This window comes from Alternaria arborescens, assembly GCF_004154835.1.
Source record: "Alternaria arborescens strain FERA 675 chromosome Unknown contig_1, whole genome shotgun sequence".
Lineage (NCBI taxonomy): Eukaryota > Fungi > Ascomycota > Dothideomycetes > Pleosporales > Pleosporaceae > Alternaria > Alternaria arborescens.
In genome coordinates this window covers 245544-267774 of record NW_021167856.1, presented here as the reverse complement: position 1 = coordinate 267774, position 22231 = coordinate 245544, and the positions used below count along the sequence as shown (strand labels likewise).

At 51.2% G+C, this 22231-nt stretch overlaps 10 protein-coding genes across 10 annotated transcripts; 4 read left to right on the top strand and 6 right to left on the bottom strand.

The window, feature by feature from the left end:
- Positions 1 to 281: 281 nt before the first annotated feature.
- Positions 282 to 1858, bottom strand: AA0111_g97 (hypothetical protein; the record flags this gene model as incomplete). The annotated part of the gene is made up of 6 exons (XM_028656287.1): positions 282 to 469; positions 534 to 943; positions 1018 to 1124; positions 1181 to 1611; positions 1676 to 1762; positions 1813 to 1858. 6 exons carry the CDS (start codon positions 1856 to 1858, stop codon positions 282 to 284), a joined length of 1269 nt encoding a protein of 422 aa, XP_028512145.1.
- A 3006-nt stretch (positions 1859 to 4864) lies between these two features.
- Positions 4865 to 5904, bottom strand: AA0111_g96 (hypothetical protein; the record flags this gene model as incomplete). The annotated part of the gene is made up of 3 exons (XM_028656175.1): positions 4865 to 5180; positions 5290 to 5489; positions 5617 to 5904. 3 exons carry the CDS (start codon positions 5902 to 5904, stop codon positions 4865 to 4867), a joined length of 804 nt encoding a protein of 267 aa, XP_028512146.1.
- Positions 5905 to 7868: 1964 nt separating this feature from the next.
- Positions 7869 to 8628, top strand: AA0111_g95 (hypothetical protein; the record flags this gene model as incomplete). The annotated part of the gene is made up of 2 exons (XM_028656064.1): positions 7869 to 8429; positions 8494 to 8628. 2 exons carry the CDS (start codon positions 7869 to 7871, stop codon positions 8626 to 8628), a joined length of 696 nt encoding a protein of 231 aa, XP_028512147.1.
- A 186-nt stretch (positions 8629 to 8814) lies between these two features.
- AA0111_g94 (hypothetical protein) lies at positions 8815 to 9993 on the bottom strand (the record flags this gene model as incomplete). The annotated part of the gene is made up of 3 exons (XM_028655953.1): positions 8815 to 9072; positions 9123 to 9582; positions 9647 to 9993. 3 exons carry the CDS (start codon positions 9991 to 9993, stop codon positions 8815 to 8817), a joined length of 1065 nt encoding a protein of 354 aa, XP_028512148.1.
- Positions 9994 to 10589: 596 nt separating this feature from the next.
- Positions 10590 to 11220, top strand: AA0111_g93 (hypothetical protein; the record flags this gene model as incomplete). The annotated part of the gene is made up of 4 exons (XM_028655842.1): positions 10590 to 10694; positions 10749 to 10946; positions 11011 to 11085; positions 11140 to 11220. 4 exons carry the CDS (start codon positions 10590 to 10592, stop codon positions 11218 to 11220), a joined length of 459 nt encoding a protein of 152 aa, XP_028512149.1.
- A 200-nt stretch (positions 11221 to 11420) lies between these two features.
- Positions 11421 to 13673, bottom strand: AA0111_g92 (Eukaryotic translation initiation factor; the record flags this gene model as incomplete). Its single annotated transcript, XM_028655731.1, has 3 exons — positions 11421 to 13452; positions 13525 to 13594; positions 13649 to 13673. 3 exons carry the CDS (start codon positions 13671 to 13673, stop codon positions 11421 to 11423), a joined length of 2127 nt encoding a protein of 708 aa, XP_028512150.1.
- Positions 13674 to 14526: 853 nt separating this feature from the next.
- On the top strand, positions 14527 to 15489 carry AA0111_g91 (hypothetical protein; the record flags this gene model as incomplete). Its single annotated transcript, XM_028655620.1, has 1 exon — positions 14527 to 15489. One exon carries the CDS (start codon positions 14527 to 14529, stop codon positions 15487 to 15489), a length of 963 nt encoding a protein of 320 aa, XP_028512151.1.
- A 459-nt stretch (positions 15490 to 15948) lies between these two features.
- Positions 15949 to 17770, top strand: AA0111_g90 (hypothetical protein; the record flags this gene model as incomplete). The annotated part of the gene is made up of 2 exons (XM_028655509.1): positions 15949 to 16783; positions 16848 to 17770. 2 exons carry the CDS (start codon positions 15949 to 15951, stop codon positions 17768 to 17770), a joined length of 1758 nt encoding a protein of 585 aa, XP_028512152.1.
- Positions 17771 to 17969: 199 nt separating this feature from the next.
- AA0111_g89 (hypothetical protein) lies at positions 17970 to 18827 on the bottom strand (the record flags this gene model as incomplete). The annotated part of the gene is made up of 1 exon (XM_028655397.1): positions 17970 to 18827. The coding sequence occupies one exon, from the start codon at positions 18825 to 18827 to the stop codon at positions 17970 to 17972; it is 858 nt and encodes a 285-aa protein (XP_028511767.1).
- An 894-nt stretch (positions 18828 to 19721) lies between these two features.
- On the bottom strand, positions 19722 to 22001 carry AA0111_g88 (hypothetical protein; the record flags this gene model as incomplete). Its single annotated transcript, XM_028655286.1, has 1 exon — positions 19722 to 22001. The coding sequence occupies one exon, from the start codon at positions 21999 to 22001 to the stop codon at positions 19722 to 19724; it is 2280 nt and encodes a 759-aa protein (XP_028511766.1).
- Between the last annotated feature and the right edge of the window lie 230 nt (positions 22002 to 22231).

Sequence of the window (22231 nt, the reverse complement as noted above, 5' to 3'; positions counted from 1 at the left end):
CCGCCCTACATTGGAGGGAAAGCGGCAGATGCAGGTATACGAAGAGATGGTGAAACATGTTGAAGCATGCAGTGTTTATCGGGATGTACTGATATAAAGCAAGATTGCATTAAGGACAGATATAGTTAGAGGAAGCTACTGCCTTGAGACTAAAAATGGAACTGGTTGCAGATGACACCTGACCCGTTCAGCTCTACAAACATATACCATTCCCAGAGCTACTGTCACCGAACGCCAGCACAAAGAAATAGTTGAAACCGAATGCTGAAGCAATGACCTTTCTAATCTTCATACCGTGGCTTGAGTCTGACATCCAACTTTCCTACAGTCATCGTAAAGCAGTCTCGACTCTTGTTCTCGATAGTGCTTCCATTTTCACCATCCGCAAAGGTGATTTCGAATGATCGAACCAAATTAGCCGTAACACTACGTAACTCCATCATGGCCAGCTTCTGGCCGATGCAGTTGTCTGAATTTAGGTGTACAAAATCAGTGTATGTCTTAGATACAGTCTGTACAGGCATATCACTCACAAGGTCCAGTAAGGAAGGGTAGAAAAGCACGTTTCTCAATTGTGGCACCGGGCCTCTCATCGGTCCATCGCTCAGGCATGAAGGAAAGAGGATCCATCCAGTAGCGTGGATCGCGTTGCAAACTATAGATAGGAATCCAGACGTTGACCTTGCCAGGTATGTACGTGCTGTCGGGTAGAGTGAGACCTTCGGGCGGTGTCTCACGCTGAGGGCCAGATGGAGTAGCAGGGTGTAGGCGTAAAGTCTCGTTGATAACCCCATCTAAACATGCACATTCCGCAACATCTTCGACGTCGAGATGCGCTTTCTCCGGTTTAACCGTATCAATAGCAGCGCGAAGTTTGGCTTGAACTGTGAGATTCCTGCACAACTCATACAACAGGTAAGATAGCGTCGCAGAGACAGTATCACTAATTCCCATGTTAGTATCGAGAAATGAATCAAGCTACGCGGAGGCCGTGAGAGGTCTACGCAAGTCACTTACCTGCCAGCTATGATAAGAAGTCGTGAGTCAGCGTTCATTTCAGGGGTTATCTGGTCCTCATTCGGGTTTAGCAAACAAGAGAAGACGTCTTTCTCTTTAGGAGTATTCTGTTATCTGTGAGTAGATACAACTGAGACAAAAGTACTGATTTAGAGGTGCTTACCTTCTTTCGCTCTTCAAGAACTTTAGCGCTCCAGTCCATGTGCTCAAAGAGAGGCTGGGATCCAATTGGTGTTCGTGCGACGAGGCGCACAGCCCAACTAATATGTGCAAGGACACTTAATGGTGCCTGACTATCGTGCAACAGCTTAATGACATGAGCTTCTTCACCCGACTCCACCATGCCAAAGCTGCGGTTGAAGCCGATATCGCCCATTACATCAAAGCTGTAGAAGTTTACCCAGTTTGTAATTCGCACTGAGGGAAATGTGGCTTGCCCTTTGAGTCTCGATATGAGAGCAAGTGCATGCCGGTTCAAACGAGGCTCGTACTCGCGGAGGGCTTTAGCATTGAACGCACGGTCCCAGACTTTGCGCCTTTGTCGGTGTTCGTCCTTGTTCGTTGTGAAGTGAAGAGCCCGGCCTGCAACTTCTCCTGCAGATGTGGAGATACGAAGTCAGCGTACGTCTCGCATGCATCTCGTACAGGCACCACTTACCTGTGGTTGAGTAAATAGTACTTTTGCTGCACTTGGAAGTGGGTCCATGGACCAAAGCAATTGCATCTGCACAGTAGATAGTGACCTCTACCAAGATAGATATACGAAGTCAGTGTATGTTTCACATGAATTTGTACTTCCAAGACGCACCCCGAGGACCAGTTCTGATGACGTCCACTCCATAGTGTTTGTGTAAAGACTCAAGCCATTTGAAGTATTGAAAATTGGTAGAAAGAACACCAGCGATAATGCCGTACGACTTTGAGAATCGTGCAAAAAAAGGCCCAGGGATCTGAAAGTATTAACGAGAGAGACTTTGCTGATATTCTCATATGCTTACCTTCCGCAAGCGATGATACAGCCCTCTATGTAGCAGTATACTGGCCACCAGGATAGCGAAATAGAGGGAAGCTGTCCTTGCTGCGAGCTGTATTGCAATGCTCACATTCCTGGTACTCGTAGCGGCTATATATTCGAAACATGCAACACTTCCAAAGAGGATGACCCAAATGCCGATGACTATATGGAAGGTGTTATCCCACTCGCCACGGTGAACAATATAATGGGTGATCAGTGCTATCAACGCGATGAGTGTCTTGTTTGACACAGGATCAACGAGGTTATATGCCATCATAGCCGTTGGAAAAGGGGAGGAAGAAGTGAGAGAGGCATTTGAACAGCGGGGAACTGGTTCAAACAATGAACGGCTGATCAGCGGAAGGCTGGACCCTGAAAGGCTGAACATTGGAAAAAGGCGTCCAAGCAGAATGCTGTACAAATGTGGGCGTTAGCACAACGGTGACAGATCCGAGCAAGCAGTAATGTGAAACCGCGGAACCTATGACTTATGAGTGGCCATTGTCTTGCGGCGTGGTCGACACAGTAAGCAATCCCTCTGTGATGCCGTGCTTCCTATACATGTTGAAGCGCCGCCTACGAGTCCTCAGCTTGCAGGGATCGCATCTCTGGAACAGGGAGACTAGCCAACAGCGTTGAACCATGTGGGACCGCTAACCTGATTGCAGGCGGCTTAGGGAATCCCTTGCACAAAGAGCAAAAGCTGCACCTTGTTTCTTTTCGGAACCCCAGATCGCCTTACTCCGATCGGACGCAGATCTTCCAGCCGCAAGATAGATCGCACGCTGTTTTCACTGTCAACACAGGCGCACACACTACCTGTGGGCGCCTCTGTTGTTGACAGCAACTAAATTCAACGGCTTTCCTGCAATTTGGGCTGCGGCGGTACAATCCACCCTCCTCGTTCGTGACTGGTTGGTATACAACGGTAAGGCTATAAACATCTGGAAGCCTCGAATATTTCTCGCACTTGTCGCCGCCACACAGTCATCAACTCTTCTCTACTGGATTGAAGATCATCACTAGCCGACCCGTGACTGTCCAAGTCCTTCTTAGATACCTCATAACTAATGGAGATGCCATCTTGTATGGCGACTCGATAGTGCAGTTGGTAATCAAGTCTGGATGCATCCGATGCGCCTGGCCGATCAGCTAGCGTGCTTCGAGTGTCTGCAAGCATTTGGCACCGCATATGAGAGATCGTGTCTGCCACTCTACAAAGCCGTGGTCGATCAAAAACCCAATGTATGTTGAGGTGTTCAAGACTTTCCACCTTCGTCAAAGGGTCAATCCAGGAAGCGATCCATGGTCGCGGTCCATCGGTCTTTTCTGCTTCCCAAGACAAACATTCTTTGACCAAAGAAGGAGCTACGTCATATCGTTGATGTAAACTGCTGATGTTGAGATGTAGCCGCCGCAAATCCATGCGCGAAGTGGATAGTAGAGTACAAAGATCCGTGAAGTGGTTGTAAGCGAATTGCAACACCAGCGAGTCTGTTGACCTGCGAAGCACAGGATAATGAGCTCCTATAGTGCCCCTCAAATTGCTCGCCTCCACTAAAAGAAGCTTGATTGACGAGATAAGCTTCAAGGATGTGGCAGGCCTGTCGCACAGGAACGCGAACGCAGTCGGGACGCTAAAGTCTGCCGTAAAGCTAAACAGATTTTTTCCGTAGAAGGACTTCGTAGCTTCGTGGTAAATCTGTCGGCATGTTTGCAACAGCCGAATTTCTATCCTGTGGCTAGACAGTATATCTGATGGCATTCCCAGTTGGTACGTCATTTGGATGTTCCTCAGCTCCCCTGAATCGTTCGCCGCGGAGGTCAGACCAATATCGAAGCGAGGTATGTACCAAATGCGGCGCGTGGCGCGTATGCGTCTCAACGGGTAGTTCTTGTCGAGCTGTCTACAAATCCCAGGGCTGCGACTAGCTGCGACTTCCGATAGGACAGCTGCACATTGGACCGGAATAACATCGCGTACAAGGACATAATCATAGATAAGATCTCGGATCTCTCGTGGGAGTTCGAGGAGTCGCGAAGCCATGGTGTCACAAATTTGGGACCTTACGATGTAGCTATCGAGGATAAAGGCGCATAAAGTAGATTAGGAGAGAGGTGATGACGCCTGTCGTTCCAAGAAGCGTTAGATCAGTTGGCCCGACCTCGGACCCTTCTCAGTGTTGTTGGCTAGGCATTTCCCCGCCTTTCTCTCCCTCCGAGTAAAACGACCGAAAGTGTGTATTTCACACATCGACATGAATACACGAATCGAGTAAACAAGAGACTTAGACACAGTTCAAATTGTGAAGACAGCCGGTGGGTAATACAGCACAGTTCAATATATCCCACCTCCTTCAGGCTGATTTCTATCCCGACGTCTGTAAACAAGCTTTGAATAGTGTTTTACGCAGAGATATTTGAGTCAATGTAGTACAGTAGCAGACCTATATCCAAGGTTTCTACAGAGAGCAGAGACTAGAATTACTTGCATCTGCTTACACATTGTTTATCGGCGTACATTCCAAAGAACCCGGCCTGCATCTCCTTGGCTTGACTGCGCCGGACGCATTGTGAGCATATTTTGCGGGAAATCTGGTGAGTTTTCTTGCATCGCTTACCACTCTAAGAAGAATACGGGCAAAGGTAGACTTATATGTTGTTGTTGATCCTTGAGTGTTGAATCAAGAGGGAAAAAAGCGTGTAGTGAACGATGTCCATTTTGTGAAAACTATCCAAGTCCGTCATTGACCATCACTTCATGCTCCATCCCAATCATCACTACTACTTCCAGCTTCCCTCCTACCCCTAACTTTGGTAGGTGTCGAGACCTTACAAGTTGGCAGCCACGAAGCTACGGAGCGTAGCCTGACCAATGTTGGCGTAGACACCAGGTGCGTTGGGGGCAGCGCAGCCCTCACCCCAGGAAACAGCACCGACAAGGACCTTGGTGGACTTGTTGACGATAGGGCCACCAGAATCACCCTGGCAAGAATCCTTACCACCCTGGGTCAGACCAGCGCAGAACATCTGAGTGGTGACGGCCGATGTGCCGTAAGAGGCCTGGCAAGAGCTGCGAGAGACAACAGGTACGTCAACCTTGAGGAGGTTGGTGGGGAGCGATTGACCGCCTGACGAAGTAGTACCCCTGAGTTGAAAGTTAGCCATGCATTGGCGGACAGACATACTTGGTGCAGAAGACTGTCTTCGAAGATGGGTGGATCTTGTATGCACCGGAGGGGGACAGTCAAACTTACCAGCCAGCGACGGTAAGGGTAGTCCCGGCGGCAGGGTCAGATCCCGATGCGGGAAGCACAGCGTACGAGATAGTGGAGCTCGTTGGGATAGAGGTGGCAAGCTTCATGATAGCAAGGTCACCGTTGTAGGTAGATGCGGTGTAGCCGGGGTTGACCTTGATGGAAGAAACGCGGGCGGTAACGCCACCTGAGGTACGGCTCTGAAAACAGCTTGTTAGCTTTGATATTTGTTTTCCTCACGGGTTTGCGAGAAGTTGCACATGTTCACTTCGATACTGAAGGAGGACTTTGAAGCATGTTGGAAATAAACGAAAGATTGGTTCTCACCAAAGAGCCAGCGCGAATGGTGAGGCTGGATGCTGTTTGTCCGACCGCGCAGTGAGCAGCAGTGAGGACAGTGTTGGCGTTGAGAAGTGTTCCACCACAGAAGTGGCTTCCGCTGCGCTGGAGGGAGACAATGAAGGGGAATTCGCCAGCGGCTGCGGCTGATCCACCAACAATGTCCTCCTGGCTACCATTCTCCCAGTCGGGAATCTCAGTAGGATCCTGGGGGATAGCTGCTGAGAGAACCACGGCGGGTATCGCGAGAACGGTGAGGAGGTCTTTGATCTGCATCTTGAATGAAGCTGGCTGAGATGATGGCGGGACTGGAGGTAGAAGCGAAGGGCTGCTGGTCTCTGGTAAGGACTGGCCTGAGAACGAGAGGCGAACCGCCTCCTATTTGTACTCAATCCGTTCTTCTACAGGCCTGTGTATTTGGTTTGGATGTGTACACCAGCCTCGCCACCTTGTCGTCCTGTAGTTCAGGTGAGCTGGAGATACCAAGACCAATAGAACAGGGGAAAGCCGATGGTCCTTCCACATGCAGAATGGAAAAGGCTGGGCGGAGCGGTGATTGGTACTGTTGAAGTTACAATTTCCCTCTACAGCCTAGTATTCTCCATGCAAGTCATCCGCCAAAACGCTGCTTATCTGCTGTACAATTATGGATACCTAAAGACCTCGTGTCCAACGCGAAACGGGAAGCTGTTGTAGCACGCTATCTTACCATCGATAGTGTATAGTGGTGTCTCCGGCCCTAAGAGGTATTCTGGCGAATTCGGCCGTTAGTGGCTGCTTTCACATGACACTGTTTATGAATTCCTTATGGCATCGAGATCGAGTGAGAAGATACTCTTGAGACCTGTTTGGGAGACGACTTTGAGGCAATCTGCAGCTGGTGAGGAACGAGCCCCTTGCCTCTACTTTCATGCTTACGGTCACTCCCGAATAATCTTCTTGTGGCTTCACTAGGGTCATAATCCTGAATGGGGGGCTACACAATACCTATCGTGCTTGCCGTCCAGTAAGACACCGACGGACAGCGATATGATCTAGCCATGATCAACACAGACGACTAAAGATGCGATCGACCAAGGTGTACAGCAGTGGTAGTCTCCCGCGTGGGCCCTCTGCCAAGCTATACCAAGCTTCCGTTTATATTGCCGCCGTGGGTGTGATATGCGAGATAGTAGATGGTTGGTGTGGAAGTATTGTTGTTATAGCAAGCCTGTCCTGAAAAGGAAGTTACTGTTGATGGGGAGACTTGGCATGCGGGCCGGCCCCTGCAATTCGCCCGAGACACTTTGACCTACCTAGTTGCGATCGCCAAAACACCACACTTGTGTGGAGGCGGACTCTGTGATCACACTCAACGAACGGATTAAGGCCTGTTAACAGTAGGTGGCAAGAGATTCACCCCACCGCGGTATCTACCGCTGACAGGACTGAGCGAGGTGTGCCTGCCCTGGTCTTCGAGAAAAGGGTGAACCTTCCAAGGTTGGAACGAGCAACGCATCTCTCTCCCAGCTGACATGGCTACTCGCAATCCGCGAAGTGGACACTTCATAAATCATCAAGTTCGCGTAATGACAACACCTGTTGGCTGCATCGTGAAGTATCATCGTCCGTCACTACTCGAAAGCTGAGCTAGAAACGCTGACCCGTCTTTATGTGTTTGCTTGTAGGGTTCCGGTTGGAATCAACGGCACTTGACTGTGACCATTGCGAAGTCCCAGCACCAGTGGCATATACTACCTGCTTTACTATGGTATTGACAAGCTGCTCTCGACACCATAGCTTGCCTTGTACGCATTCCAGTATAGACATTAACAAGATGCGAACGCTTCGCTCTTTGTTTCAGTCTCTTCTTATGATTGTCTTTCCTGCCGTTCTCCCTGTAATCTCAAGACCGAACAAAGTTTCCTTGCACCCTTCGTGTCTTCAATGTACAGAGAGTTCATACTTCCAGACAGGCTTCTAAACAAGATTTTAGTCTCGTAATCACTGAAGACGTCCAACCCCACATAGCTGAGCATTTCGACACGAGCAACACGACTGTCGTCTACTTCTACAAGAGTGTTGGTATGCATGACGTCATATACCGGGTTTAATAGCATTTCAGCCTAATTCAGTATGCTTGCTCTGTAACATATACCTTTGCTAGCAACCACTGTCTGGTCTTGCGTGAGTACAACTCTTCGGAATAAACATATATCTTAGGTGGATTACCACAAACACGCCAGGATAGCACCATCAACATGGCTAGCACTACACCCTTGAATGTCCTCGTCTTCAGTAAGACTACCGGGTACCGCCACGATTCCATCCCAGCCGGAATACGTATGTTCCACAAATTGGCCAACAATGCAGAATTCTTCAATGTCACAACTAGTGAAGATGCCTCATTGTTTACGTCGTCCTCGCTAACTCAATACGACGTCATCGTCCTCCTTCAAAACATTGGTGACGCGATCTTCACTCCCCCAGAACTGGATGCATTGAAGATCTGGGTGCAAAATGGGGGCGGTATCGTGGCTATCCACGGTGCAGCCGCAGCTATGCAAGGAAACGAATGCTATACGAAATTGATCGGTGCGAGTTTCGATATGCATCCTGACCCCGAAGCCGGCACTATCCTTCCTGAAAAGGCTTCCCAGGAACATCAGATCATGAGATGCTGTGGTGGGCGCGAGGGCTGGAAGGACGAATGGTATAACTTCCACACGCATCCTAGGGAGAACAAGAATCTGCAGATCTTGCTGAGGGGAGATCCGGAAACGTTTAGCGGGGGGAAGCATGGAGCTGACCACCCCTTAGCTGTAAGCAACGCCCCTGTACGAACTGCATGTGAGACACATACTGACTTAGTACACCTACGTTTAGTGGTGTCAGGAAATCGAAGGCGGAAGGGTGTTTTTCACGGCGCTAGGGCATTTTGATGAAGCGTACGAAGACAGTTGGTTTGTGGGACAGGTGAAGAGAGGTATGTTCTGGGTTTCAAGGAGAACAGAAGGCTGAGGTGAGGGTATTAAAATTGAAATCTTGCTCCGAAATGGTTGTCGTCCTTACAGTGAGCTTAGTCTTATTCCCACGTCTGCTCTTTGGTTGCCCAACTCTGGATAAAAACCTCAAAGCAGAAGTCATCGAGAAACGCCGTGCGCCAACCCCAAGATTCCGAGAAGCTCAAACACAGAACCCAATCAGCTATAGCTCGGCCTTTTCGCCATCAACACTGCTCCTTTCGACGTCTCCACTAGTCTTCTCGACGTCTCCACTAGTCTTCTCGACGTCTCCACTAGTCTTCTCGGCATCGACGCTGGCCTTTTCGGTATCGACACTGGTTTTTGGGGCATCGACTTTGGCCTTTTCAGCATCAACATTCAGGTCCCAGTCAATGCCGCCATCCTTGCCATAGCGTTGCTCTAACCATGCATTGCACTTCCTGAAATGACCGGCATCGAACTGCATCTTGTTAGTATCTTAGCTGCACCAAGGCGGATCGCAGAACTTACAAAACCCCTCGCGGCACTCAGCGGGCTTGGATGTACACTTTTCAACACGAGGTGCTTATCGACCGGAATACCCTTGGTCCTCTGTTGGGCCGGCGAGCCCCAAGCCAAAAATACAACACCGTTTGTCCGTACCTTTGCAACAGTGTCGATGACCTTTTGCATGAGAAGCTCCCAGCCTTTGCCTGAGTGTGAATTTGCCTCGCCACGACGGACAGTGAGACAAGTGTTGATGAGTAAAACACCACGATCAGCCCATGGCGTTAGAAGACCGCCTCTGTTTGGCGGTGGCTGGTAGTCTGGGTACTCTTTCTTCAGGGCTTTGTAGATGTTCTGAAGCGACGGGGGCGCAGGGTTCGGTGGGCGGATGGAGAAGCAAAGGCCGTGGGCTTGATTAGGACCGTGGTATGGGTCTTGACCTGTGATGACGACTTTGACGGTATTGAGGGGTGTATGCCGCGACCTATTGACGATTAGTCTCCTCTCTAATTGGGGAAGCTTCAATGAGAAGACATGGGAGATCGCACCATGAGTAGACATCCTGCATCGGCGGGTATACCGTCTTTCCGCTATTCAGCTCTTTCTTCAAGAATCTCTTCAACTCGAGAAATTGAGGAGTAAGTAGCACGTCCTTGACGTGCGGCAGCCAGCTCTCATGTAGTGTGTCTAGCTCAAGTTGCAGCAGCTCTTTCTGTTCGTCTGTGAGTTTGGCGACCCATGCGTCTTTGTCGAACTTTGCTGCAGCAGCGCTCTGTTTGGCTGGCGCGTTGGGGTTGGGTTTTGGCGCGCCGAAGAAGGCGGTGATGCTGCCATTCTGCTTAGGCTTCTTGGACGCGTCAGTAGCCGCAGCCGCTGCTTTACGCTTTAGACTCATAATTGTAGTGTCAACCGATGTGGAGTATGTGCTCAGAGGGGAAGGGCGGAGTAGCGACGATAATGGTAGGGAAATCGAATAGTCGTGTCAGTATCGCGGCCATTTACAGGGCCACTCCCAGCCTCAGACATTCGCGTCAAACGTGACGTCGAAGACAGCTAGTCATTTCCACCGAACCCCCTGATTGGCCACCGCGTGTTTCAAGAACACGTGAGTACGCGCGACGCGTCTGATCACGTGAAATGACATCACAGCTCGTCCTGACACAATCCTCAGCACCGCACAAGGATACAAGCAGGCTACAGTGGCTTGCCCATCACGATGACCGTTTTTCTGGCAAATCAGATGTGCGCAGATGTTTGATCTGCGCCGACATGCCTGGAGGTGGACACTGTAGCCTTATGCAGGTTTGCTGCCCGCATTTGTGACGTGGTGTTGCCTAGGGATGCAAACAGCAGCGCGTACAAAAAGAGTGATACAAACAGACGTGCTTTGTATTTCTCCATCTTCATCACTCCATACCCATTTGTTACCCGTCTTCACAACAAGTAAAACTCCTCGCTTCAAATAAACACTAGGCGACCACAACCTCAACAATGGCTTCTTCCAATCCTTCCAACTTTGCGAACTTGCCAAAAGATGAGCTGAAAGAGATCGCCGCAAAGGGCGGTCATGCATCTCACGGCTCTGCCAACAACGACGTAAGCTGAACCAAGCACATGCACACTCGTGTACAGAAACTGACTTTTGTCAAGTCTACTTCTACTGGCGGCAGCGACAATGCTGACCGTAATCCTGACGGTACCTTTAAGAAGGGCAGTGAGCTTGCTTCCGAGTTAGGTGCACAGGGTGGTCATGCTTCCCATGGCGCTGCAGACACTACCTCGAACAGCAGTGAGGCGGGCCGCAACCCAGACGGCACCTTCACCAAGGGCTCTGAGGTCGCTAGTAAAGTTCGTTGTGACCATACGAAATGGATGTAACACATACACTGACTTGGTACTCTCACCTTTGCAGCTTGGCGCGCAAGGCGGACATGCTTCGCACGGATCCAACCAATCCGGTGCTGAGACATCGAGCAACGACAGCGGAGTAAGTTGTTTTCAGGATCAGTTGATGAATCCGTAACTAACCTGTTACTTGCAGCGCAACCCCGACGGTACATTCAAGAAGGGCAGTGAACTTGCTTCCGAGTTGGGCACACAGGGCGGGCATGCCTCGCACTAGGAGCAGCATGATTAAAGTGCTGGTCGATCTCTCAGGGAGCGTTGGACACCGGGGTACTACCACGCGAGGCCATAAGCTTGATCACGAGACCATGAATTGAATGCAAAACGAAATACATGACTTGATTATGCATCTTATATAATTTACGACAAGCTGAGATGATCAGGCTTAAAGTGATTGATGGGACGTTGAAGTACTTCCTAGCCGCTGTAGCCCAAGGCATCTAGTTCCTTCTTGATCTGCTTCTCGGTGCTGATCTTCTTGACCTGAGTATCCTCTAGCTTCTCTCCACCGGCCTGACGCATCTTCAGCTCATCAATGGCGCGCATTTTCTTCAGCAAACCTCTGATCTTCTTATCCTGGGGGTTGCCGTCACCAGGGCTGGTGACAGTGAGGTCAGGGGGAGGACCCTGACTCTCTGTTTGAATCGGAGGAGGAGCCTGCGTCTGCACTGGAGCCTGCTGACGTTGCTGGGCAGGGTTCTGGCGCTGACCTCCGTCTTGACGAGCCTGACGGTTTGGGCTGTTACCGAAGTTGCGGTGCTGGCTGGCACTTCGTCCCTGCTGCTCGTATCCGCTCTTGCTGCGGCTACGCTGGCGACGTTCCGGGCTACGTCCAGCTCCGTTAGCTGAGTTGACGCCGTCGGCCGCGAGTCCAGCAGCCTTGTCAGCGGCTTCGCGAGCCTTCTTAGCCTCTCGCTTTTTCTTGTTTTTCAAGGCTGCCTTGGAAAGCTCTCCATCGCCATCCTGGGCGCCAGTAAGACTGACACCACCACCGGGGGCAGCACCGGGTGGAAGAGTATCTGCAGCCTCTGCTCCAGGTACCTCACGCCGACGCGGCTTGCCGAACCCGTTGGCGAAGCCAACATTCGTCGAAGAGATACCAGTGTTGGAGTAGGCCGCGCCTCCTTCGTCTTCACGCTTGAAGTGTAGGGGAGTAGCAGTCCCGCGCGCTCCGGGAGGGCGGTAGGCACCTGCAGGCTTCGATGGTGTCTTTTGGGTGCTCAGATAGGCGAGTGCGGACGAATGCGGCGTCGGGATAGTAGTCAAAGGGTCAGTTAGGGGGTGCATCGAGGTCGGCTGAGGTCGCCAAACGACGTGGTAGAGTTCAGCCATGTCTTCGTTGTACATGAGGCCACCGCTGACGTGGTAGATGCGAATTCCGTTGTCAACACGAAGACGCGGGCTAGTGGTTGCAGTAAGAATATGTTGCCCGTCGGGGCTCCACTCGCAATAGGTCGAGTTTGAGGTCTTTACATGGCAGACCTTGGCGAAGTTCTTCGCCAGATCGTAAATGTCCATATCTCCAGCTAGATTGCCAAACCCGGCAACGATGACGAAACGTCCGTGTGGGCTGAAAAGAATAGTGTTGCGCGGGCCTAGGTCGAAGCTGTGTTGTGCCACTGCGCGCTGGTTGAAGATGGTAGTCTTTGCAGGCATGTAGCCATAAGTGACACCGAACTCCTTCGAGTTAGGCGACCAGGAGACGTCGTGAATAGGACCTTCCTTGTCTAGCTGAATGCGCGAATCGAAGGTGCCGTTGGCACTAAGGATGTACATGTTGGTTTCGCCGTAGTAACTCTTGTTCGACTTGTCGACCTCTGTCTGCGCTAGGACAATCAAGCTGGTGCCGAGATCGTTCCACTTGAGCTGGACCTTGTCGCCCTTGAAGAAAGTCTTTTGGGATACAGGCTGGGTAAATTGAGGTACTTGGAAGACCTTGACAGCAGCGGGCATACCCTTGCGCTCCGGTACAAAAACGGCAACTGAATGGTTCTTGCCTGGAGCGAGCATCATATCGGTGACTCCTTCGACACGAAGCTTGTTCCAAGGGTTGCGCAAATCGCTCGACTGGAAAAATTGCACCTCGTTTGTTACAACGCGCGCACAATACTTCTCGTCGGACGTGTACTGCAGGTTCCAGCCACTCTGGTTCTTCTGGACGTATTCGCCGATGACCGCCCGCGATCCGTCATCTTCAGCTTCGTCGGACAGCGTCTTCCAGACTCTGAGGTTCTTCACAGCGTTTCCGTCTTCGTCCTTGGATGGGCGCTGCCATGTAATGAGATATGTACCGAGGGGGGAGAATCCGAGCTCGTAGACGTTCGGTGTAGGAAGTGTGGTAATGACGTGGCCGACCGAGGCATCAATCACCGAAACCTGTTCTGGTGTTGCCCATGCGAAGTACTTGCTGTCAGGCGAGTAGCAGCAGCAGCGAAGGTTGCCTTCAGGTCTATTAGGCGAATTAGCGTCGGCACTGGAGTAGGAGCTGCGCGAGAGTTCGTGGCATAACGGAGGCACTCACCGGACGAATCCAGGGAGAGCCTCATACACTGGGGCAGCGTTGAAGAGCCCGATGCCCTTGGCGGAGCGGTCTGTGAATATTGTTAGCGTGCTTCAACAGAAGCGATGGTACAGGGCGTGCGTACAAGCCAACTGTGTGGGAACAGCCATGATAACTAGTCAAAGTCACAGGAAGTTGTACAAGTGGGCGTGGGGCAAGGTGCTGGTGGTCGCGAAGTCTGGCTCAACTGCTGAGCTCGGTTTTGTGGGTTGGCGATGAGTAAGGCTAAGACAGGAACACGTCGGGTGTGTGGGTATGGGTTCGAGTGTGACGTAGTTTCTGTGACTTTATAGGCCAAGGGCAGACTTTGGGCGCACGCAGCGGCAACGGGTGGATCGTGGGAGGGAAGGAGGAACACGCGTCAGAGAATTGAAGGGTGACCGTGTGACGAGCGTAGGGCGATGGAAACATGGAGTCGAGAAAGAAAACCGTGGGCACGCGCGCTAGTGCTCGGGGAAAATGCGGGCCGCTGGCGTTGGCTGACTGTGACATCAGCCTCGCCAGCTCATGGACAATGGCCGAACAGCAGAATGGACTGGAGCTGCATAGGGTCATCAATCTGCGAGGTCTTTTTTTTTCCACTGGCTTTCCTTCTGACCGTATCGACGTCACTGCAATCTAGACCGATCTTATGCCGCCTGCACAGAAGGATTCGAGATTCAATGATCTGCAACCAGCTTTACCTGGCCAGTAACTTCGAATAAGTAACACCAACCGCAGTTTGATAGCACCAAGGATGGACATTGCCTGGTTTTAGTTTCTGCCGCTCACCCACATCGATATGCAAGATCAACAGCATAGTCCCCACGGGCGTTGCGCAAAAGTGAGTTGTGCTGATGCGCCAGCATACCATGTCTTATCGTTATCGCGTCAGTAGCGCTTCGCAAGCTCCCGAGCTCCATCTCAACTCCACAGATCCATCGTAGCTTCCGTCCACGTCTCCTTGGACGTCGTGCCGCAGAGATGCCGACCTCGATGCCCGCTCCCTCGATTCGAATACCAATGGAGCTTCTGACTCCAACTGCCTTCTCGCAATTCGGTACTGTCATCGAGAACCCAACAACATCACCGTCAGCGCAGCTGCCCATCCCCAACCGCATACCACCACCCGACGCGGTCGCGGCCAACCAGGGCTCGGCTACCAAGTACCTCGATGTCACGCACATGTCGAACCTGTATGGCCTTGCTCCGAGCAAGAAACCTGCCAAGGCGGTGATGAACATGTTTGTCTGTTCCCCACGGAACCTCCGGCCACACGAGCCGAGCATGAGCATGCCCAGCTCCTGGGGTGACTTGGACTTGGATGAGGACGAGGAAGGATGCGAAGACTTCCAAAGGCAGCTGTTGGACGTTGCCATTCTCGAAAGGCATCCCTTCACCACACAAACGTTTATCCCCATGGGCCTGTCGCAGCAGGAAAGACACACCCAGTCCCTTGTCATAGTTGCTCCTACTCTACCGGCAAGCGCTTCAAGGCGTCGTACGGGTAGGGCGCCGCCATATCCTACACCGCACATTGAACGGAAACGAAGCGTTATGGACATCTTTGCGCGAGCGAGACCAAGCCCATATTCAAACGAAACCGCGCCTTCTCAGAGCCAGTTCTCACGACTTCATCCGTCAGCACGTCCAAAGGGTCCGGGCTTGCCAGACCTCAAGAATCTCCGTGCCTTCGTGGCAAATGGAAGTCAAGCAGTGACATATGGGGCTGGGACATGGCATGCGCCGATGATCGTAGTCGGAGACCGACCAATTGACTTTGTGGTTGTACAATTTGCGAACGAAGTTGGCAATGAAGACTGCCAGGAGATAGTACTGAAGTCGGGTGAAACCGCTTCGGAGGGTGTTGTAGTCGTTATCGATACTGATGCATCAGGTGCTGTACAGGTCAAGGCTGGTGTAGGCTCTGTGAAGGCAAAGCTATGATGCTGACGGGTAGTGTCGTTTCTGATTCCATGAATTCCGCTGGACTGTCCCGCACTTGTCGCACTTTATCTTGCCTTGTGATTTATGTGTAAATAAGAACTGATAACCGTTGAAGATCACGGACTCCTTGCGAGCCACGGCTTTACGTGTGAGCGACTAGCTCTCATGTCTTGGAAAACTCATTGAACTTAGCGACAACTTCACAAGTGAACGGCTAGTAGTCCTTGCTGGAACGATGGCATGAGTGGTACAGGCCTCGCTTGTTTTCCCTAATCAAAATCATAGGGCCTCCCGCCATCCCTGTCGTAGCTCAAGTTGCAGGAACCGATAGGATAAGTAGAATCTGCTTTACCTGCCACGGTTTCCTTGTGCTCATCACCTATGGACCTCCGTCAATGTGACCAGAAACAATAGTGTCACAACATCCTCCAGTACCTCAGAGGTACCCCACGTTCCCAAATGGAAGAAGCAGACCTTGTAATCGTAGGCGCTGGTATTTACGGTCTCACCACTGCTCACACATACCACCGCCTACACCCCACAGCCACAATCCTTATCCTCGACTCTGCCTCGTGCATCGGCGGGCCATGGGCACCGCATCGCGTTTTTCCGGGTCTTCGGACTAACAATTTGTGGGGCATGTACGAACATCCTGACTTCCCTATGGAAGAGAAGAGGTTTATGGTGAAAAGGGGAGAGCATATACCTGCTGCGAAGATGTTCGACTACCTTTGTGCATTCACGAAATGGGCCGACATAGAGAAGTTCTTCAGGGGCCAAACGACTATTGATGCCATCGAGAAGGATAAAGATGGGGGCGGTTGGGTGCTTCGTTGTGCATCGACTATGCTAGAAAAGAAGGGTGTTGAGATCAAGGCCAAGAAACTGGTTATCGCTGTAGGCACTACGAACAAGCCGCTACTACCGCATTATGAAACGTCGACAAAGTTTCGACCTTTGGTGATCCATACTGCAGACTTCCCGAAACATCACTCGGTCATCGCGGAGCCGGGAAAACATACCGTCATTGTAGGATCTGGAAAGTCTGCATGGGACGTTGCATACGCATGCGCTAGCCAGCCTTCAGCGACAGCAACCTTACTTATACGTCCCGACGGTAACGGTCCTGTATGGATGACACCTAGTCACGTCACGCCTTTGGGTTTGTGGCTAGAGAAATTAGTTCATACACGCTTCTTTGGGTTCATGTCTCCTTGCCCGTGGGCACCGACGACGGGCATTGAAGGCTGGTTGCGCTCCTTCTTCCATCGCACGTGGCTCGGAAGAAAATTAGGTAAGTTGTGATTGTTTGGAATGCATGTGAGAACAACGCTAATTTGGTGTCTTCACCACTGCAGTGGGTGCTTTCTGGAACATACTTGGGGAAGACGCTATCGCGCTGAATGGGATGGATAAGCATCCTGACACAAAGAAGTTACGGCCGTGGAGAGGCGCTTTTGAAGTTGGCAATGCACTGTCAATTCATAACTATCCAAACAGCTTCTTTGAGATGGTTAAAGAAGGGAAGATCAAGGTCATCATAGACGATATTGCCAGTCTGTATGGGGAACAACAGGTTATACTGAAGTCGGGACAGGTGTTGGAGACGGACGCAGTCGTATGCGCGACAGGATGGCAGAAAGGATACACGTTTCGTTTCGAACCTAGAGAGCTGGAGAAAGAGCTGGGCTTGCCAACGACATTACCACCAACACCCGAAGAAGAAGCTCTTATACAGCGGTCAGAAGAGACTCTATACACCGAATTCCCTTACCTCAAAGAGAGGGACACAAGTCGCGTCTACCACCCCAACCACTCCCTTCGCCATGCCCAACAGCCAACTACAGATACGCAGCCTTACCGCCTGCACCGCTTTATGGTACCTCCGAAAGCCATAGCAGATCGCAACATCGCCTTCGCAGGCGCAGTGCATTGTCTCGGCACTTTCCCCAACGCGTACATTCAAAGTCTCTGGATCACCGCCTACCTTGACGGTACCCTGTCTGTTCCCTCCTCGCCCACCAAGACACTTGAGGAGACATACCGTAATACACAATACTGTGTACTACGGGGCGCAATGAGCTATGGGCATACATTGCCTGACCTTGTCTTTGATACTCTGCCCTACTTCGACACGTTATTAAAAGACATGGGTATGCAAGAGCGTCGTAAGGGTGGAGGCGTAAGGGAGTGCGTGAGTAGCTATGGTCCGGAAGACTATCGGGGATTGCTGGAAGATGTTGAGATAAGGATGAGAATAGTGAGGGGCTTCCTAAAGTAGTATGATGTGTCGACAGAGAAGTCAAGAGACCAAGTGAGCTACTGAGAGTGGTAAGTAGTAAGTAGAGAAATGAGTCCGATGTATATATTAGACCAGAATTTGATGATCGAGCAAACCCAACTTGAAGTCAAAGGGCTTCACAGCACTACACTAGACTTATACAGCCTTCGACCACAGCCATCTCAGCTAAATCGTTCTATCATCCCTCTCCTGTAGTATGCGCATGACCTAAATATGAGAGTTGGAAGTCAGGGTTTGTCTTACATGCAGTTCGTAGCGGGACATTACTGACCATCCAATGAATCAAGTCTCTCGCCGCAGTCGCATCTTCCAAGCTATCGTGGCCTTTGTTGCCTTTGGTCTGGATATCAGTGGCGAGATACTTCTTCAGCAATGTCTTCAAAGCTAAGTCGCCTGTACCCTTGGCCTTTTTCTTTTTGGGTACACCATCAGTGGCGGTAGTTGAGTTCCCTACCATCTGGCTGTTGGTCGTCAGGGAAGACTCATGACCATCAGCTAGCCCTGCGATCGCTGGAAGGCATTCCTCTATTATTCTCGCCGCTGCTTCACTCGCTTTCTTTTCTCGCGCTTCGATTGCCTTCTTCTCCTCGATGATTTTATGCTCTACCACGTAGGAGTCTACAACCCGTGGATGAATCAACTTCAATGCCTTCAGATCGTTGTGAACACTATGTCCTACGATGACTGTGTCAGGCCCTACGAATTTCCACAGCAGTCTTCTTGCCCCAGACTTCCCCTTCAGCGTGGTCTTCTTTCTCACAGCCTCATTCATTTGATCCCAAGTGACACCCGACCACTTGGTATTGAGATGCAGCATTGGCTGATCCGGCTTCACCAGGTTGTTAATCAGCACTTCGCCGGTCAAATAATCGATGGCGCTTAAACGAATAAGCTCAGAATCTCCGTTTCTAGCCGTGCCCATCTCGCAGTCGATTGCGACGGCAAACTTAACGGAAGTAGCACGGTCCGGATGAAATCGAGGAGTTTCATGGATTTGATGCAAGCGATCGAGCTCACTTGGTCGGTATTCGCGCATCTTGTGAACATTGGTACTGTTGCATGGCGTAGCCTTGGAAACGGGCTCTCCACAACACATCCAGCACTAATGAATTTAGTTCCGCAGCTTAAAGCAAGTGTCGTGTTGGATTCACCTTCGTGGTGCGGTCGACTGCTGCTGAGTGGTAACGGCATGGTACTGTAGAAGGCTGAACGTCGGTTTGACCATCCTCATAATATATGAGCATTGTAGGCCATGTCCTGGGATGCATGTCTGCTGAAGTTGTTTGTTGGTCAAGGTCGAGCAGAGCTTTTTTTTAGACCCTTGGTGAGCTGTTGTATAGCTACAAGAGAGTTAGAAACGCTGTAGAGATCTACGTGCACATTCCAAATGCTAATGCTTCTCCCTACTTTGGTTGCAGTTACTGCATCTTCGTTTCTCATGAATTTCCGCGTCTGTCAGCTGTTGGAATCGATAGCCATGTTTCTGCAGGACAGATGCGGGTTCTAGGAGGCTTCGAAATATGTCGAGGTAGGCACCACTAGGCGGTGGTTCGAGCGCTGAGGGTGCTGGGCCCTCTGGTGGCTCGGGGAGGGGAGGATATGGCACTGTGTTGGCACGGGGATACGCCATAGTGCTAGAGGGTTATAGCTGTCTCCGATCACGGTGTTTGTAAAATCCGTAGCGTGTGCAAGCTAACGATGCTGACGGTGACAACGAAGGGTTCACGTGATGGCAAAGTGGGGATGGGTATTTGGATGGCGCGTTGACCAGGGTAGTCGCGCTAGAGTCGCGTCGCGTTTTCTAGCTGACTTCAATACGTCACTCCTAGCTGACGGCATGCGTATAGTATAGTTGTTCACCTGGGAGTGTCATCAGGTAGACCCTGCAAGATTGGGAATATACGAGCACTTCGTTCATCTAATCTCACATCTAAATCTTCATGCCATCCAGCGCGGCCTCTAGATCAATGATCTCCTTCCCCTTACCACCACTGGTGCTTTTCCTCTCCCTGTACTCCTTAGCCACGGCCTCCATCACCTTTCCCATCTGAGCGTCCTTGCCCTCGGCTTCCAGCTCCTTTTTCACACGTGCAAAGTTGGCTTTGACGAAGACTTGGTATTCACTCTTTTCCTTCTTACCATCTTTGCCTACAGTAACACCGGCTCCGACTCTGGGTGTGGGTTTGGTCTGCGCGAGCTTTCCCTTGCACTTGCCGCAAGAGTGGCGGGCTGGATCGACTGATTTGGAGTGACGCTTGAACTCATAACCGCAAGATATACATTCCCAAACGTACTTGTAGTCTATTTGGTACGAGTGTTTGGTGGTGACTTCAACGCCCTTGTTGGCGAAGGCGACAGTAGCTTTGCGGCCCCAAGATTTGAACTCTGCTCCGTGCGGGTTGTTACGTACTTCGCTGATCATGAATGTCGTCAAATGACAGAACTCGTGCGCGAGTACGTTGTAGAGTCTCTCCTCATCGTCGATGACTTTCTCAGCGAGTTCAATGGAGCAGTGGTGTCGTATCTCTACGCGCGTATCTGTGGGGAGGGTCCCGGTTCGGATTCGTATCTGCTCTCTACGCCAATTTGCGCGACCGGCTGTTGTTTTGAGTGTCTTAGACCAGACGAGCTTGATGCCGCCTGTAGGCTTCGAGAGCTCGTGGATACGGCCTGAGGAGATAGTGGTGTCGAGCTCGACGAGGAAAGCTTCAGCTATGGCGTGCTTGCGTTCAGCGAAGGCTTTGCGTTGTTCGCGGATTTGCTTGACATTCGAGGCTGGTTGAATCTCTGGCAGTCTCGCTTTGGCTGGTTTGCGATCTGTGGGCTTCTTTTTGGGGCTCTCTATGGGGCTTTCGTAACCCTCGTCACTGCTGTCTTCAAGAGCCACACCTTCCATCATCTTGACGATGTCTTCCCGCCATTTCTGCTTCTTAGGCGACACGAGCGTTTTGGCTGGTGAGTGACGGTCGGTCCACTCATTCACAGCTGCAGGATTCCAGAACGCGTCAAGACTTGGTCTTCCATCTATATCATTGGCCTTGAGAATGACTGGCTTCTTTTTCGAAGGCGAGACAAGTTTAGTTGGGCTGGGAGGAGCCAGTGGAGGTGTCGCTGGTCGTGAGATGGGTGGAGCTTTGCAAGGCGAGCGCTGTTTAGTAGGTGTTGGAGAGTATGTCAGAATTGGAAGGGGGGCATTTGACGCTGAGCTGGTAGGACGAGAGGAAGCTGCGAAGGAACTCGATCGTACGTGGGTGCGTTCAGGGAGTGCAGAAGATGCCGGAGCCTCTGGTGAATCTGTGAGATCGACAACCTCTTGTGCCCAATTTGACATCGAACTATGGCCATTTGTATTTGGCGGTCGCATGGAATTCAGATCGGCTGAAGGTTGAGGAAACATTTTTACTGGCTTGAGATCGGGAATCTTGAACATCGGTTGTTGAGACTGCTTGAGAGGCTCTGGTGCGCTCAGCTCACTCTCATCCTCCTCGCTGTCAGACACTATACGTCGTGCGCGCGGTTGTCGCTGATTCTTTCTTGACTTTACAACAGGCTCATCATCTTCGTCTTCCTCGCTGATATCTGCCACTGGCTCGGCAGCCTCGTCTTGTGTCGCAGCTTCCTCATCGCCACACCACAGACTTGTCTCTTCCTCTTCCTCAGTCTCGTCTTTCAGTGTCTCCTCTCTACCCTCCTGTTCCCTGTTGCGTGACCGTTGAGCTGCCTCTTGTGCTTCTTGCTCCCCTACAACATTTATCTTTCCCTTCTGCGCCTGCTTGTTCACCACGCTTCTTGCCAGGCTTTTGGCATACAGAAGTCCGTTCCTCTTTCCAACATCTGTGTCTGTTGTCCCACTACGTACTCTTCGCTCTCTTTGTTTCTTCTCCGGACTTGCTAGACTTTCATCGCTAAGTTTGCGGAGTAGACGACTGTTGCTCTCGACCGGTCGCAGTACACGTTGCTTTCGCGGGGTAAGCGCATCCCTGGGCGTCGCTGCCTTCGGTATGCGAAACGAATGCTCTGTGTCTTGTGATATGCTAGTATCCCGCGCTATGCGCCTAGAGGTCTTGGGAACCAATATGGAGGTGTCGTCTTCTTGTGATGATGCGTATCGAAGGGTGGCCTTCCGCGAACTTGATCGGCTTGTTCTCGTCTCGGACGGTGTCATGAAAATAGTCGGTTCGTTCGGGCTCGGTTTGCGTAGACGTGCCATATTCGCGAAATTTGGTATAAGATAGTATAATGTGTAAGGATATTCAAGCCGTCGTGTGTGCGATTGGTACCAAGAATGTTGTTCGCACAAGGATGCTTAGACGTTGGAAGTATTGGCCAAGCATGTTTGTTATCGGCCGTTGTCCCGGCGACTAGCGGGAACGGTGCCGGGATCCACCTCGCACGTTCTCAGTGCCATGCACGTTTTTGCTGTGCTCTGGCCCGAGCACG